We start from the raw sequence: 18,936 nt of genomic DNA on the forward strand, positions 1-18,936 counted from the left end.
ATCCCCATTTAAACCCTCAAGAAAGTTCGAATTCAATCATTTCAATTTTTAAAGAATACTTTACCTTTGCCTTCATTCGGATTGGAAACCTATCTGAAGTTGACAGTATGAAGTTGTTCACATTTGTAAACTTCATCACGCATACAATTTTAAGGGTCAAAGCATCATATGATATAACTCAAGCTTTTCACTCAATGAAATTAACATGGTAACATAAAGATTCACTGTATAATCCCACTATGGTTTTGCTATTGGTTTCTATCTTTAAGCTATGTTTGTATGCCCAATACACTTTATATTATAGAAGTGGCAATGCCAATCTGCTTCACACGCAACAGTTTACTGTGATGACATTCGTCAGCTACTGCAAACATGAAAAATCAAACAAACATGAAACACCCACCTGTTTGATATTTACATTAAAAAAAAAAAAGAGAGAAGAAGAATTACAAGTCATTTTCAATGGTTGACAGTTTGGTTAGACAGTGACGGGAGTTTTCTCCAACATTTCTTTACCAGTAATGCCATCTTTTAAGGACTTGAAGTATACATCATAGTCTTTCTCAGGTGGCGGGTTTTCAGGATCTACTGTGTATTGCTCGCTAAATGGTACCACACATTTCACCTGCAGCCAATTTAAGGAATCATTTATTATGATATATTATTATATTTTGACTATAGTCTAAGGAAGAAAGTCTTGAATTGAAAACTGAGAAAGTCTTGAATTGAAAACCGGCCCAGCAAGTAAATTATCTGTTCTTTCAAAACCGAAAAAGTCATTTCAATATTTGACATGAAAAAGGACATGATTGACCATAAAAGTCAAATAGGTATATAACCTCAAAGGTCTTGTCACATGCATACGGGCTTTCTAGAGCAGCAACACAAATTTTAGCAACCTCTTCTCTTGATATCTTTCCCTGCATCACACATATATTAATCCGGGTCAGTTAAAGTTACAAGCAGGGACTCTTCAGCGGAATCACCCTAGAAAGCAGAAGTTGGGAGAAGAATAGAGGTGGCCATTTCTACCAATTTACAATCAAGTTGTGCTTTATCTATGACGGATCAAATGAGTAAGATAAAATAGTCAAACTGGCCGAACATGTTGAAATTTCACCAATGTGTAAAGCGCATAAAACTTCGTGAATGATTTAATTAAAAAAAAAAAAAACAGATTATGTTCAAAATGCTATAATCATAATAAATCTAATATATACATAATTTGGGAAGGAAGTGTACTGTATTGAGCCAACCCAACCTGTTTCAACATGCCACATAATTATTACCCGTTATGCATCATAAACTAAAAACAGCTGCCCAACACAAGAATCACCATCATAACCTTGAGTCCAGCTTAGCTTCAGGTACGAGTCAAGAACTGAAGAAGGGGATCGCTACAATCAAGAAGCAAGCTAAAAGCCCCCAACCCCTTCCCCAACCAACAAAAATCTCAAAACCTGAAGCGTTGTAAGTACAGGTTATAGAATTATACTGTGATATTGTCTCCTTGATCAAATATAAGTTCTGCTCCTGCAGGTTCCTCGGTTAGCGCGCAAGGCCTCACTATTGTAAATGGAATCCCACTTTCCCTAATCAGATCCTCACCCTGTCCCGAAAGAACACAATTACAGTTTAATATAGCTAACAATATGCCATCTAAAATTGTTTTTTCTGTATATTTTGTCAAATAAAATGTCGGGAGTTATGATCGATTTAACCTGAAGTTGGAAACAATTGAATGACCGTAGTTAAATAGCAAAAATATTTTTCTTTTCGTCAAACAGTAGGCATAAATGTAGTATGAATAGAACCTTAAGTTTGAATGTTAGTATGGATCCCAGTTCTTTGTTTAATCTGACTGCAGGTGGTTGTTTACTTAGATCAAGTCCAGGTCTTTCAGGTCTAGTAACCCCAGCAGATCCAACGTGCACAAATCTGCGCAATCATTGACACCAAATAAAGCATGTCATCCCATCATTAATTTTCTACTTAAACAGAAGGCAGTAAATCAAACCTTGGAGTGATAGGTTCTGCAATATACGCACGTATGCTTGAAACTGGAAGCTCAAAGGGACCTTCTACAAAAGTCGGGTTCAGTTTCCCATCGTATTCAAACTTACTGAACATTAGCTGCAGATATTGTAATTATATAGAAGAATATTAAGAATATGTTAAACGGAAGTGTGGAAATAGTTAGGAAGCATGCCTGTAATGATATGATCTGACTTGGATCAAACGGTTGGGCATCTGCTACTGTTTTAGCCCGGAATATCGGTCTTAGCGAAGAAAATGGCAATTTTACCTGATGCATCATAGTACGAGTGTAAGTATTTAAATATAATCAAGATTAATTACGAAACAGAACATTAAACTTGAGGTTTTCTAGTTTGGCTAACAGAAAATTTAGTTGGCTAATTACAGCGACATTAACCAATCCCAAAAAAAATGCAGTGTATGAGGGAGGTAGCATGTATACAGTCATACCCTTTTAAAGGTAGAGGGAAACTGCTTCAACATAGACCCCTTCTTAAAAAAACGTCTTATAAAGAGTGTTTAAAAAGTAACATGTAAGTGCATAAAAGGATAAAGTTTTAATAAAAATCTTTATGATACTAAGATATAATAATTAAGTAAATGTACATAAATCGAAACAAAGCAATTGACTATGTGATAAAGAATTTAGTGGGCCAACTGGATGTGCATTTCATTATTCAAAGGAATGAATAGATGTGGTTAATAAACAAGACTATTTCCTGATAATATGAGAGGCCTTATAGAATGGGAGTACAAATCTCTCAGATTAGATAAAAAAAATATATATTTGGAAATTTAGTCTATACTAAGATTTATAGTTTTGTTGCAGCTAGTATGAAACTGCTAATCACAACTTGACCTAAGCAATCAGATGATTAGAAAAGAATAAGATCATAAATTCCAAAATGCAAATTCAAACTTCCTTCTTGAATTTAAATCAAGAGAACTATGGAATCATCTGTCACTTACTGATTGCCATTGGTCTTTAATGGTGTCAAGACCTATGGTATAACCCACAGTATCCCAATCACGGCTAGTGCGAACAATAAGCTTATAACGACGGCCATCACCCTTAAGACGTAACTCCAAACCATCATATGCAGACAAATTTTCTGCAACGTCAAAATTCTAGAAAGATTGCAAACAACAAATATCTGGTCAAGACAAACCCTCATAGAATTATTTCATATATGATGTGGGAAAATTTCACCTTTGTTCTGATGCTGGTAAAACCCCCATTGTTAGCAGTGGAAACAACACCTGCACACGCATACGCCAGGTGGTTAGATGAAGAAAGAGTGACTAGCTTTATTAAACAATCGTAGTTGATGTGTTCCAACTTCCAAACACATAAATACCTTTAGGATTAAACGCACAATAAGTAACCAAGTTCATTAAAGTATCTTATTTACCTAAGCGATTTTGTTTTCAGGTGCATAACCCTTAAACATAATAACGATACGTAGTTATCAACACCACCTGGAGACTCTAAGTCTCTAACACAACAATGGGACTGACATGTCATCTTCCACATCAGCTTTAGAAATTAGAACAAGTGACCTGAACTATTATATTAAATAGAGAATTTTTTTAAGTTTAATGATTTGATGAACATAGTTGAGTACCCAAAATACAAATTAAACCAACGCTGATTACCATTTCATGCAATTATCATTATCATTGTGTGCATAAAATACAAAACAGTTAATAAGAAAGCACTATCCTTGTGCTTTAAGCAATTTCGCACAAGTGTAATAGTTAAAAATATCAATTAAGAAATAAGATGACCCACTCTCTCCGTCCCTATTAAATGTCCAATTTTCTATTTTAGTTTGTCCCAAAGTAAGTGTTCACCCTCAAAGGTAACATATGCATCTTGCGATCATACTGTTAATACCCAATTCACAAATTTATATTCTTAGAAGGGTGTGCAAAAAGTAAGGGAAAACCATTAACAAGCTATTATTTAAGTAACGATTATAAATTTCTTTCCATGTAATCATACGTAGACCTAGAAATGGACCTAATACAGTTAATGTTTACATGAAATCTACTTTTTTCTCTTATCATATATACCTTTGTTTTTGTCATATGTCTAAAGTCTTAACCATATTTTTTGACCCATTAACGCACATGTAAGGCCCACCAAACATTTTTTTTCGAGAACTATGAATTTTTCAGAGTGAACACTAATTAGGATAGAGGGAGTAAAATCTAGCAGTTTGAGTTTAAGTTCACAAAAAAATGACTTTTAACCAACCTTTAAAAAGACCTGTAGGTCCACCAGTTTCACTACCATTGGGGAGTATTTGGAATGAACTTTCACTAACTCCTCCCATCACAACATCATCTAAGGCACCCCAAGGCAGGTCTCTAGATGAACCATCTGAAAAAACAAACAAACAAACAAACAAATGATCCTGGTTACTCGATTTCCTTCGTAACTATAGATTGCTGTTGATTCTCCAGGTCAAATACTTACTTATGATGCACTGTCCTAAAGTAGTACAAATATTTTAGGATGACACAAATCTCATATGAAATAAGTAATACTTCCTCGGTCCTAATAAATATTCATTCTCAGAATCTAACTCAGAATATCAGATGACCCTAACTATTTGCAATCTATTTTTCAGCTTATGTTTTTGCCAAATTTTAAAGCCAAACTTACCTATTCTCGGGTTCAAATTATCCCAGCAAACTAGCATATTCAGTTCACAAGATTCATCGAAGTACTGTCAATTTACACAACTGTATTTGACTGCACTAAAACACTCTATTTGTGACTTTTTTAAGAGGAATTAATAGACAAGCTGATAATTAGAACTCCATATGCATCTCTAAATATCTAGGTGCTGAAATGGGTGGGTTGGATAACAGGTCAGAATGGGTAATGTTTATAACGGGTGAATCAGGTCATGTTGCGCACACTATTTGTATTTTTCTGTGGTTAAATTTTTAAATGTCAATATATTTTGGGGGACTATTGCCCCCTGTTTGACCTACTGAGGTTTTCTACCCATTTTCGTTTTGCTTATTTTCTTTTTTAAAACCAACATGAGCACTTTACCTATAAATGGAAGGTAAAATTGCTACCTCTACTAAAATGTAATGGAGTTTACCTTCAAATCCGAAGACTAATTTTCCAGTTTTGAGTCCAACACTTTCCTTTAACGCCTTTAACAAATTTTGCATTCCGATATACTCCACAAGTTCAGGTGAATCACCCTTAATCTGTTTGCATCAATGAGAGAATATCAGCTCAAATGAATGTACAAATCAACCTCCCAAATGAAAAGGGAAATGCAAGTCCAGATATTTGTTGTGGGTTCTTCACCTCTGGTTCAAAGAATTTGATCCCCTGCAACGTAAGTACGTAACATTTCTAGTCATTAGTGTGAAACAGAAACCAAAATTTAATATGAACATAAGCAGATGTCTGCAATTACTTGACTGTATTTGGCCCGGTCAGGAGTATCTCCTTCTTTTGGTCCCACGATCACTGAAAACGCACTAATAACTTTCTTCACTCCTTTGAAGTAATCAGGAAGTAGAGTGCTCACTTTTGTGATATCCCCCACAACCTGAATAATTGTAATTGAAGAATATAGGTGGAATGTCATATAAACTCAATAAACTTTTATGTCTATTAAAGTCCCTAAACTTGTTTTCAAGTCCCTACTATTGTAACTTCCAATTATCTGTAGGCAAAACACCTTACAACTGGTTTTAGTTTAATAATGTGTCATTCTAGGTGTGCATATATGAAAGTCCTTGTGTGTACCAAATGGTATTTTGTTGAAAACAACTGCTGATATAGGTTTTTAATTATTTAATTCTTGATTTTATTTTAAATCTATACAATTCATGAATAATACAAGGAAAACCCTCTGAGAGATATCTAGTAAAACCATTCGAAAAGATTAGAACTGACCAAGTCAATATTTGGACCTAGCATTTTCCTTCCTTTCTCTTCATTCCTGACCTACAAGAGACAAGATATGAGTTCAAACAGATTCATAACAGAAAAAGAAACATGATCAAAGTACGATGATATATATAAGCAATGTACCAATACTCTAACAGGCAACCCTTTCTTTTGCAAGACATCCACTACTCTTCTCCCAACACCACCGGTGGCTCCAACAACTAAAATTACTCCAGATGAATCCATAGACACTTCAGATTCACTCGATGAAGGACCAGCCAGATTTGCAATTAGGCTTTCAAAGATCTGCCCAAGAAGCATAAGAATATGAAAATGTGGAAAGTAAGGTTGCAGTTTCTAGCTGTTAGAGTACAGATGGGTTGCTTTAGGTTTACTTTTATCTCAAATGAGACATCTTAAAAGTTATAGTAAGAAAGAAATTGTGCTAAAGTGGCTGATAAATTACCTAAAATGAATTATAAATGGATATAAGCTACTAAATCCTTTTATTAGAATCGTAGGAATGCAATAATCCAGTTCTTATGGACATAATTAGCGAATTAACTAAAGGTGAAGGGGAAGAACAAGGTCGACCTTAAAAGGTGATGGAGGTCCGTTAAAGAAGTACAATGTCTTGACAAATCTGCCAAAGTCCCAACCCTGATTTCTAGATTCTGAATAGACGACAGTCCGCCTCAAATCATAAGAATGTTGCTGTCGAGTGATGGACTTAATTCTGCCATTTGCTTTAAGAAATGGATTAGAAAGTCCAGCTGATGATGACAACCTAGTAGGAGAAAATCTTGTACTCCCAGAAGCTGAAAGACTCTGCAAATCACCACTTTTAACAACTGTTATAGTTCCATGACTAAAAACACTTATTATGGGCTATACCGATACGTTGATCTAAGAACACGGACAGAGGTCAGCAGAGATATTATTATAGCAACAACATCTAAACACTAGTTTTTCTGATTCAATTATGTGACAGCACCTCGGATCATGACAATTTCTAGCATTATCATAGGTAAAATCTTGTTGGAAATATACACCTGTGAATAAAGAGTTATATTCGTCAAATCAAACTTGTGCACATCTCTTTTTCGTTTCTCTTGTTCGAAGTCTTCATGAGGTTTTTTTTATAGTTTTAGTCGAATAAACTATAAAGGTTTGTGAGGTTTGTGTGTAGCCTGTGCTGAGTTTATATTTGTTTCTAGTTTCTACGGGTCTGTTAATAGCCTTACGGTATACAAATACAACAAGGGTTATCCGCGTTTGCGCACGGGATTTAATCTCACAAATATTCCAACAATATGCATCATTTATATGTAGTAGAGGTTAAGTGGCCTTGTCATCCCATTAACTTAAATATAAAAACTTTGTTATGAGATGTATGCTGGTGGTAATACTAAGAGATGAGAATTGAAGACAGCGGCAGAGCCACAAGGAGGCCACGGTTGGCCATGGCCCACCCACAAGGCCGCAGCATCTATAAAACTCTATATTTTCTATATCTTGTGATTTAATCTTATATTTATTAGTATCTTGTAAACTGTACGGCCCGTAGACATTAATTTAAATCTACGTTACCGATTGAAAAGTTTACGCGGGATTGGTTATCGGGATCATGGGGTGTTTTTTGAAAGCCTAAACTCAGGAGCTTCAATGGAAAGAGGTAAAGACAGTACACACTTAAACTATGTCTATGTGGGAGTGCTGCCAAAGGTATTCTCTAACTATTGGGCACATAAATTGTAATCTAACTAGGTAACAACAGTTTGCATGCAATAAAATACAGTATAAATATGTATAGATATGAAAAATGGTGGTTGGGGCTTTACCTGAAACTTGAAACAAGACAACGATGATGGACTGTAACAACATTCCATTTTTATGATGTTTATTTTCCTTGCATTGTAGATAAGAATTTCTTTTATATTTCTCACTTAGTATTCCCTGTCTAAATTAATACAGACCACACATATATTATTATCGTCTCTAACTATCTATATCTATATCTATATCTATATCTATATACATATATACTATATTATAAAGCAGATCTCCTGTTTACAAGGTTCAACATTTACTTTTTTTAAAATGCCCATATATAAATTATACATTTACTTATCACCATTTCTCTCTTCTCAAATTTCAACCTATAATTTGTTTTCTCTCTCTCCAATTCATTCAAAATATTTTATCTCAAAAACCGTACATCGATAAATTATAAAAATTATATGGGTGTTCTTAAAATTTCATGCTCTTTAATTAAAGATAACATTCGATATACTTTTTAATTAAAGATAACTTTCGACGAATTTTTAAATCCGATGGCAGAGCCCGTACAACTAAGACATTTGGCTATCACACTCCATGACCTATCATCCCACCATCTCATCACCGCAACGCGCAGGTACTTGCTCTCGTAAAAGAAAATAAGGAAATATTTTATTTATAGCACCATGAAAGAAACGTTTTATTTATAGCACCATGAAGCATTTATATCTTCTTTTTTAAAAAATATATCTCCAACCATTGTTTAAAAACCTTAATTACTAAAACTAACAATTTATAAATAGTTTTAAACTTAAATTTATATCGTGTTAAATACACGAATTCTCTTTTAAAAATTTTCATAAAAAATATGATTATTAGTAATTTAACCTTTGTTTGAAACGCGAGAAAAAATTACCTAAAATTATTTATTTTACTAGATTATAATATCGCCTAATATACGGGATGGACATATAAGTTAATGACATATTATTGTTTCATGATATCAAAAGTTGACTAATGTAGATAAAAGGTTATTAAAAGTGATGATGCTATCAAATTTATAAAAATTATTTTACTTCAAATTTAAAATTTATTTATGGTTTTTAATGACATTTATTAAAATTATTTATGGGTTTGTTATATATAAGTTTTGTTTCAAATTACTTTTTGTATTTTACTTACACATGTGTATTTATGTGTAATGCATAAAAACTTACATATGTATAACGATTTATTTTATTATTTTGATTTTTTTAATGGATTTGCATTAGAAATAATAAAACAAACAGAAATAAAAATTAAATATCAACATTTTATTTTTTGTTTTTAATCAACCTTCTCATTTGATATCTCTCTAAAAAAACATATTTTTATTAATCAATTTATATGTATATAGACTTTTTTGTTTATTAGATCGTATCTTATTTGCTAGCTTCTTACTTGTATCTTTAATAAAATTTTAAATGTCGTTCGGAAAAAAAAAAAATTGAAATGCATCTTGTACAAGTATAGTTAATTTCTTTTACGTATTTTATTACTTTTATTTTAGATAATAATAAAATACCAAAGATTTTATGTCATAGCTATGATACTCACCAAGAAACAAATTCACTTGTTCGATCAATATTTGTCAAATACTATATACGGTATGTTAGTTTTTATGTTACAAATTAATGCTTTATGTAACTGGATGATTATTAAATACCGAGTTGTATTCATGCAAAACCTACAAATTTGGTGAGATCCAAGGGCTAAATCTCAGCCCTTAAATCAAAACAGATCGATGGTTCCCTTAAGAAAAGAAAAAAAACACGCAGAGGAGTACTTTGGTAATTTTACACATTATTTAACACCTTTATTATTTGTTTCCAGTTTCAAACACATATACACATACAAACACACACATATCTCTCTCTCTCTCTCTCTCCCCACAACCCCCCCCCCCACACTAGTAGCACCACCACCACTACCTCTACCGTCCTGATCAGGTCACCATCGCGTTTCAGTCGATATGGTACAATCAACGGTGCCTCTATCGTCGTCATCTCCATCATTCATCATCAATTAATCTTGAAGATGACTTTTTGTTGTGCAAATTCTAAATATTCAAATGTAATTTGATAATATGTGATTAGATCTATTATAACATTTGAACTTGTTAAATTTTATTAGTTATTCAATTGACTTTGTTGTTTGGTACAATATTACATACAAGGTGTTTGATGAAATGTCTAAACCAAAGTTTCTTATATATGATTTAATATCAAGTCACATTTGAGTGAGTATCGCATAAGTTGTTTGATGAAATGTCTAAATCAATGTTTGATAATATGATTTAATCAACTTTATGATTCGGAATTAAAATTTTTGGTGTATAGGTTTGTAGATATAAACTCCATTTGTTTTGTAGAAATGTATGAGTAACACCAAATTCAATTTGCTATCTATTATTGTTTACTTTTATGTTCATCATCATATTTGATTATGTATAGAGATGATATAGATTTTTGCTTTTGTAACTGTATGTGTAAAATCATATTTGATTTTGTATATAGATTCTATAGATTTGTGTTTTGTAACTTTGTTTTGTACAATCAAGTTTGATTTTGTATTGAGGTTTTAGTTTCTTGTGTTCTTATGCCTAGATTCATATTTGATTTTACTCGTACAGTGTGAAAATCTTATTTATAATGAACTATTCAAAATCAAAAATGATTTTACGCATACATTGTGAAAAACCTATTCAAAATTAACTATTCAAAATCAAAAATGATTTTACGCATACATTGGGGAAAACCTATACAAAATCATATATGATTTTTTATAACACATTGAGACAAAACCAAATGAGTTCCATACAAAGAAAACAATTTAAAATCAAAAATGATTTTACCCACAGAGTGCCAAAACCCTATACAAAATCATATTTGATTTTATTCATACATCTAGACAAAAAAAATTGAGTTCGGTATCATTAAACATATTTAAAATCATTCAAAATCATATATGATTTTGTATATATATTCTTCTGTACAAATAAACTTATTCAAAATCAAAATTGATTTTAAGTATACACTATGAAAAATTTATTCAAAATCATATATGATTTTACGTATAAATTTGAGAAAAGGCAAATGAGTTCTATACAAATAAACCTATTTAAAATCAATTTTGATTATATGCATACAGTGTGAAAACTTATACAAAATCATATATGATTTTACGCATACATTATCAAGAAAATATACAAAATCATATATGATTTTGTGTAGCACATTGAGTCAAACCAAATGCATTCCTTAAAAAGAAATTTATTCAAAATCATTTTTGATTTTACTCATAAAGTCTGAAAACCTATTCAAAATCAATTATTCATAATCAAAAATGATTTTACGCATACATTGGGGAAAGCTATGATTTTGTATAGCACATTGAGACAAAACAAAATGAGTTACATACCAAGAAATTACATGGGTTTAGGGTTTTTCATACTGTATGCATCAAATCATTTTTTATTTTGAATAGGTTTAGTTGTATGGAACTCATTTTCCTTTGTCTCAATGTACTTTACAAAATCAAATATGATTTTGTATAGGTTTTTCACAATGTATACGTAAAATCAATTATGATTTTGTATATCATTTTCACACAGTATGCATAAAATCAAATATGATTTTGTAGATGTTTCTACATATAGACTCCACTTGTATTTTTTTAATATATTATTCTCAAAATCAAATATGATTTTGTATACTTTTTTGACATATTATGCTTAAAATCAAATATGATTTTCTATACATTCTCAATATAGACTCCACTTGTTTTTTTTGAATGTATGTATAAAATCAAATGTGATTTCGTATAGGTTTCTTGATATGGACCCAAATTTAATTTTCCAAATATATGCGTAAAATGAAATACGATTTTTTATACCTTTTTCACACAATATGCTTAATTACTAATCCTAAGAGAAAGCGATATTCTAAAACCCTAAAATCTAAACCCTAAACTCTAAAATCTAAACTCTAAATGCTAAACCCTAAAATGCTAAAAAGGATGAGGGTTTCCACTCTAGGGTTTAGGGTTTGAAGTTGTATCAAAGTTGATTTCACATGTATAATGTTAAAAAGCAATGTAAAATCATATTTGATTTTATGCATACATTTTAAAAAAGTTGCATTCTAAAACCCTAAAATCACATATGATTTTGTATAGGTTTTTCACACTGTATGCGTAAAATCATTTTTGATTTTGAATAGGTTTATTTGTATGGAACTCATTTCCTTTGTCTCAATGTAATTTACAAAATGAAATATGATTTTGTATAGGTTTTTCACAATGTATGCGTAAAATCAATTATGATTTTCAATAGTTGATTTTGTATATGTTTTTCATACTGTATGCATAAAATCAAAATTGATTTTGAATAGTTCATTTTGTATAGGTTTTTCATACTAGTATGAGTTAAATCAATTAGGATTTTGAATAGTTGATTTTGTATAGGTTTTCACACTGTATGCGTAAAATCAATTTTGATTTACCCTACAACTTCAAACCCTAAACTCTAAGCTACAATGTAAAAACCCTGCAAAATCTAAACCCTAAAATGCTAAACCCTAAAATGCTAAAGCCTACAGGAGTGGGATGGATGTATACGATATGCTTAAGGGTTTAGGGTTTGAAGTTGTAGGGTTAGCCGACCTTACAACTTCATACCCTAAACCCTAAGCTACAATTAAACCCTGCAAAATCTAAACCCTAAAATGCTAAACCCTAAAGTGCTAAAACCTACAAGAGGGGGACGGATGTATACGGTACACTTAAGGGTTTAGGGACGGATGTAAACCCTAAGCTACAATAATGTAAAAACCTTGCAAAATCTAAACCTTAAAATCAATGCAAAATTATTTTTGATTTTATGCATACATTTTAGAAAAATGGCATTCTAAAACCCTAAACTATAAACCCTTGAGGGCTAAAAGCTAATCCGGTGGGTAGGTGTGATCACGGGGGCCTGCGGCCGTGCTTTAGTTTTGGTATTGAAGTCTTAGGGTTAGCTTAAACTAAACTAAAGTTTAATTGCTAATCAAAGTTGATTTCACATGTATAATGTTAAAAACCAATGCAAAATCATTTTTGATTTTATGCATACATTTTATAAAACTTGCATTCTAAAACCCTAAACTCTAAACCCTTAGGGTCTAAAAGCTAATCCGAGGGGGGGGGGATATGATCACGGGGGCCTTCACACTGTATGTTTAAAATCATTTTTGATTTTAAATGGGTTTCTTGGTATGTAACTCATTTTGTTTTGTCTCAATGTGCTATACAAAATCATACAAAATCATATATGATTTTGTATAGTTATTCCCCAATGTATGCGTAAAATCATTTTTGATATTGAATAGTTGATTTTGATTAGGTTTTCAAACTTTATGAGTAAAATCATAAATGATATGGAATAAATTTCTTTTTAAGGAAGCTATTTAGTTTGACTCAATGTGCTACACAAAATCATAATTTCTTGACAATGTATGCCTAAAATCATATACTATGATTTTGTATAAGTTTTTCACACTTTATGCATAAAATCAAAATTATAACATCCCAAACTTTTTATGTTGAACAATGACTAAGTCGTTTAGTCAACGTTTGTCTTCCGTTAGGTTTATGTGTTTAAATGATAATGTGATAATGACTACGGTCATTATATAGGATGGATGTGCCTATGTGTTAATGATTAATTTCATTAAATATGTTCAAGTCAAGACTTTAATAAGTCTTTATTGGATTACGTGATTAAATGCTTATGCGTTTAATGTATGAGACGTGAGATTAATGTGTGAGTGTGCAATATGATTAAAGTGATGAAAATAATAATTAATGCTAAATGATAAAGCATAAAAGGTTTTCGATAGGATTAAAAAGTCGTTAAGTGTTCTCGTATGCGTTAAACGAACAATTAGGTCAAGAAACGAGTTATAAGGAAGTGCAAGGGCTTAGATGTTAAGTTTTCAAAGTTGTTCCACTATATATAGGACCTCAATTTCGTGCACTAGGTCATATGATCAGATCTAAACCCTTAAAAAGTTTCACACACAAAACCCTAGCCTCTCTTTTGTTCCTATGTGATTCATAAGCAATTCGGTGGTGATTTCTCTTAGGTTTTGATCCCTCAATCATCCCTAGAGTAATCCAATGATCAATTGATGGTTTCATGGTGTTAATTAAGTTTTCAATGATGTCTGTAACTGATCTACAAAGTTTGAGGTCGTGAGGGTTAGAGATGAGTTCGAAACGAAAAGATCAAGAAATCCCGTTTTTACATACCATAGCCTAGAAAACATCCGATCACCGGAGATTGAACCGTCGGATCATCTTGATTTTTGGACTGTAGCTTTCTGACATATAGGTGAAGATTTTCAACCGTTGAATTTGTCCATTGAGGTCCAGAAGTCGAGTTATAGGGCTGGCACAGTGGGCTGGAATTTAGTTGACTTTGGTTTTAGGTCATCACTAATCATTCTTTTGATTATCCTTCTTATTATGACATAAAGGTAATATATCTTTCAATTTCATCATGATTTCCGGATCTTGTATTGATGTCAAGTTGTAGATTATGGTCTTGAGGTTTGATTATGAATAGATTACGTTTTGAAATCATAACTGATAGTTTTTGAACGTATAATCGGATCCATATTATGTGTAAGCGATTTGTGGATCAACCGATAACATCAAGTCATCAATTGAGTCATATTTCAGGTGTATCCACGTTCTATAGGTCGTGAAGGTTTGCTATGTTGTTTGATGGTCGAAATAGTTTTCAAAACAAAGGGTTCTTTAAGACTGAAATTTCTGTCATCTTTCAAAAATCATAGAAAAATTATCTGAATGACTTAGAAGACAAATCTTATATTTTTGAAAAGGTCTATGTATCCTCTAAATTTTATATGAACTAAGTTTTTTCTGGTTTTGCCTAGAAATAGGTAAGAAAGGTTGATTTCCAAAACTGGTCAGATTTAGGACGAATGATGCAGGTCTGTTTTGTAAAAATCATAACTCATTCAATAAAGCTCTTCAAGAGTCAAAGCTTACATTTTCAAAAAGTTCTTTGAGTGCCCTGCAAATGTTCAGAACTGATTTTTGTTGTATCTGGACTTCTTGATTGCTAAAAGTCATTGGCAAGTGAATTGCTTAAAGCTGGAAACATGCTGAAATTTCTTTGTTTAGCGCTTATGCTTTGTTGTAGCTTATAGGTTGATCTTATATTTGTTTTAGGTACCCGGGAATACTTTTCAAGTACCGTAACTTGTTAATTGGTTGTTTTTGAATTCTTTTAAGGTAAGATAACATCTTTTATCACATGAGGGACAACAAAACATAGTTTTCATAAGTTAAATTCCCCAAATGAATGTTTGTATGTTTATATGTATGCGGGAATGTATGGGAGGTTTCTATGGGAATGATTATGCTACCATTGATGATGAATGGTAAGGTTACGTATGCTATGATGAAATGATTATATGTTTATGTTATGAAATGATGTTATGACAAAATAAGGTAAATGATAAGTTGAAATGTATATGTTGATAATACGATAAGATGCTATGATGATATAAACGTATGATGCTATAATGCAATTGATGATATGATGACGCATTGCTATGATGTTATGCTTATGAAATTATATGACGATATGTTACTATCACTTTAAGATGATATGATGCTTATATGACATGATGATATGATATTATGTTATGACGGTATGTTGATATAAATGATACGTTGATATGAAAATAAAGTGATATGACGATGTGATGTTAATATGTGATGATGATAAGTTGATGCATATATGTCGTATGATTGATTACATGGCTTGAACACCTAATCACTAGACTTCTATAGGTTTGCCATTACACGTGCATGATTAAGGGCCCTAAAGTAAAGAAAGATGAATGTGATTAGTTTAGGTGAAAGTGTAGCCTAAGCTAATATAAAGAAAAGAAAGATACCATGTGATTAGTTTAGGTGAAAGTGTAGCCTAAGCTAATATAATAAAGAAGTCTCGAGCATATGTAAAGTCTTGTGTTAAGCTTAACCCATGCTAGTTCTTCGGAGCTAGTGTGTATGTGGTCATGTGGTGTGGGAATCTAGACACCTCCCCGTGGCATAGTTATGTTTGAGTGTATCCGGGTGGAGTAACTAACCACTACACGCGCAAAGTTCAAACGGTATACTCAGTTGGATCGACTTTGTCTTTCCTTAACGATGACGATGGACCACCGAAAGGTTTACCCATCAAGTTGGGTGTGAGGTCCCCATGTAAGGTCTTATGACCGCCTACACACAACCCCACATCGCTAAGTATGTGTGGCTCATGTCACATAGCCTACATCTAGGCAAAAGAAAAGTAAAGAAATAAAGAAAGTAAAGAAAAGAAAAAAAAGACGAAAGTAAAGCTTCATGAGGTTAGGCACATTTAGGACTACGATGGATCCTAATGTGATAATTTATGCATGTTACTATAATGATGATGATATGCTATTGCTAAATTATGTTGTAAAAGACACCATAGTAATGTGGTGATCTTAAAGTGTTGCAATGGTTATGTGATATTAACAACTATGAAATGTTTTTGTTAATATAAAATGAATTGGCAATGTTTTCATAAACTCATGTTATCTTACTTAGCTTTTAAAGCTAACACTTGCTCCTTTGAAAAACGTTGTTCCCTCAGGTTAAGCAGGTTGAGCTAGTGAAACACTTAGCTTGGTGAGCCGGATAGTTGCTATGAATAAGACATTTAGTTTTCCCGTTTAGTCATTTATGTTAGCCTTAATGATGATTGGCTACTTATAATATGACTTATGTATTGTTTATATTGGCGTTTATATTGGTGCCAAATCTGGATTATCTTATACTATTTTAATGATATGAATGTTGTAACACCACTTCCAGAAATGAACTATCCATTAAGGGTAAATTATGTTTAAGGATTCTGTTTTCCGCATTTCTAAACGCCGTTAGGCAAAAGTTTTTGAAAATCCAGATTTTAAAATGACGGGTGTTACAAAAATTGATTTTAAATATATTTATTTGTATAGAACTCATTTGCGTTGTCTCAAATTTATACGTAAAATCATATATGATTTTGAATAAATTTTTCATAGTGTATGCTTAAAGTCAATTTTGATTTTTGAATAAGTTTATTTGTACAGAAGCATATACAAAATCATATATGATTTTTAATGTGATACCACTATGTATGCGTAAAATCAATTTTGATTTTGAATAGGTTTCTTTGTATGGAAGTCATTCGCTTTGTCTCATTGTCTTATACAAAATCATTTATGATTTTGTATATTTACTTAACAATGTATGCGTAAAATCATATATGATTATGAATATGTTTAATGATACCGAACTCATTTGTCTTATCTAAATATATTAATAAAATCAAATATGATTTTGTATCGGTATTTCACACTGTATGTTTAAAATCATATATGATTTTAAACAGGTTTTTTTTTATGGAACTCATTATGGTTTTGACTCAATGTGCTACACAAAATCATAAATCATATATGATTTTGTATAGTTTTTTCCTAATGTATGCATAAAATCATTTTTGATTTTGAATAGGTTTCTTTTTATGAAACTCATTTTGCTTTTTCTCAATGTGCTACACAAAATCATTTATGATTTACACACTGTATAGGTAAAATCAATTAGGATTTTCAGTAGCTTATTTACTAAATGACTATATATTCATTCTATTATATACATTGTTTACAACAAATACTACATTCAGAGTTAGGAAAGTTGAATTAACTATTAACACTTCACAAATATATAGTGATTAAATTACAAAACACAAATTTAACAAATTCAAAAATTAGAATAAATCTATATACAATCAGTAAATACGTATATAATCAAATATGATTTAACACATATACTTTGGTTTAGACATTTCATCAAACACTTTGTGGGCAATATTATTTATAAAAAGTTTAAACAACAACAACCAACGATACAACTTCTTATCATTTGAAAAAACAAAAATAAAAGAAAAAAAACTACAAATCATTGATAAAAATGGTTTGTTTATCCATTTTTTATATAAAAACATAAACTACATAAAATATCACTCTAATAATATCTAAAACATCATCTTCCATTTATTGTTGTTGCTAGTGGTTTGAGATGAAGATCCAGATTGTAGTGGTGGTCACCGTCCAAGGAGGAGAAGAGAAGGAACGAGTGTGTGTTTGTGTGTGTGTGTTTTTTGATCAGGAGAAAAGAGAAGAAGAGAAATGGAAGATAGGGTTCTTGTTTTAGTGTAAATTACTAATATACCCCTCCGTGTTTTATTTTTAATTAGCGGTAAATATTAATCTCAACCATTAATGGGAATGATCCAAGGGCTAAGATTAAGCCCTTGAGATCCATGAAAAATTAAGGATGTAAATGAACAAACACCATTAAATACTATATAATTAATAAATGTGTATGAAAAAAATTTGTTTTAATATAGATGTAAATAGTTTTTTAAAATATATACTATAAGACAGTTGAACTAATGACATATTAACAATCAAATCGTTCAATTTCATCAAATTGACTCTCGCTTATGTCATCATTTAGATTAACTATAAATTAAAAATCATACTAATCATTATCCAAATATATTATTATATTAGTATTTATATTTATTTGTTGAAAAAGTCTCATTAATTTACATTTTTTTGTTTTCCAACAACAATTTATACTTTTTAACCCTAAATACTTAATTTATATTTATTTTTAGTCATCAACTTGAGAAGGTTTTTCTTAAATTTTTTAAAAACGTTACAAAAAGTATTTATATTTAATTTTTTGAAGTTACAATTGTCACTCAAATCAAAAGTCCTATTTGTTATCAAAGAATATGAAAACAATCCTAATGGTTATCTAATTATCATAGGACAGTGATTAAAACTAAACATATTCATGTTATCGGCTGCATCATGATTAAACACATATACTTGAACGTCAAGTACAAGATCACAAGTATGTTTATAATTTAATTCTTAATTATCTTTCATAATAATACCACATTATGAGTACAATGGGTTTCAAACAATTATATAATAATGAAATTATTGTTGCATGTGCCTTTTGTAATGACTACAACAAACAATTTCATCAAT

At 31.2% G+C, this 18,936-nt stretch overlaps 1 protein-coding gene across 3 annotated transcripts; it reads right to left on the minus strand.

Annotated features, from left to right (window-relative positions):
* Positions 1 to 169: 169 nt before the first annotated feature.
* Positions 170 to 7,913, minus strand: LOC122581135 (protein HIGH CHLOROPHYLL FLUORESCENCE PHENOTYPE 173, chloroplastic). 3 transcript variants are annotated; one of them, XM_043753293.1, is made up of 17 exons: positions 7,807 to 7,909; positions 6,560 to 6,793; positions 6,110 to 6,271; positions 5,972 to 6,022; positions 5,487 to 5,621; positions 5,375 to 5,398; positions 5,160 to 5,271; positions 4,298 to 4,423; positions 3,248 to 3,297; positions 3,007 to 3,165; positions 2,210 to 2,305; positions 2,018 to 2,133; positions 1,815 to 1,938; positions 1,496 to 1,609; positions 840 to 920; positions 451 to 625; positions 170 to 364 (listed from the first exon to the last, which is right to left on the minus strand). In XM_043753293.1, the coding sequence occupies exons 1-16, from the start codon at positions 7,852 to 7,854 to the stop codon at positions 479 to 481; spliced, it is 1,779 nt and encodes a 592-aa protein (XP_043609228.1). In that variant the 5' UTR covers positions 7,855 to 7,909; the 3' UTR covers positions 170 to 364; positions 451 to 478. The 3 variants fall into 3 exon arrangements, with proteins under 3 accessions (XP_043609228.1, XP_043609229.1, XP_043609230.1); XM_043753294.1 differs by lacking the exons at positions 170 to 364; positions 451 to 625 and adding an exon at positions 1,346 to 1,381 and having other exon boundaries at positions 838 to 920; positions 7,807 to 7,913; XM_043753295.1 differs by lacking the exons at positions 170 to 364; positions 451 to 625 and having other exon boundaries at positions 838 to 920; positions 1,479 to 1,609; positions 7,807 to 7,913.
* Between the last annotated feature and the right edge of the window lie 11,023 nt (positions 7,914 to 18,936).

Source organism: Erigeron canadensis, chromosome 9 (assembly GCF_010389155.1).
Source record: "Erigeron canadensis isolate Cc75 chromosome 9, C_canadensis_v1, whole genome shotgun sequence".
NCBI classification, from domain to species: Eukaryota; Viridiplantae; Streptophyta; class Magnoliopsida; order Asterales; family Asteraceae; genus Erigeron; species Erigeron canadensis.

What these genes read in the sequence shown, in the direction of transcription:
- LOC122581135 (XM_043753293.1), bottom strand. Translation starts at nt 7,854, where the DNA reads ATGGAATGTTGTTACAGTCCATCATCGTTGTCTTGTTTCAAGTTTCAG. An exon ending in TAGGTCCAAATATTGACTTG is followed by an intron (nt 5,622 to 5,971) that starts GTCAGTTCTAAT and finishes ACAATTATTCAG; the next exon opens with GTTGTGGGGGATATCACAAA. An exon ending in GTCAGATCATATCATTACAG is followed by an intron (nt 2,134 to 2,209) that starts GCATGCTTCCTA and finishes CAATATCTGCAG; the next exon opens with CTAATGTTCAGTAAGTTTGA.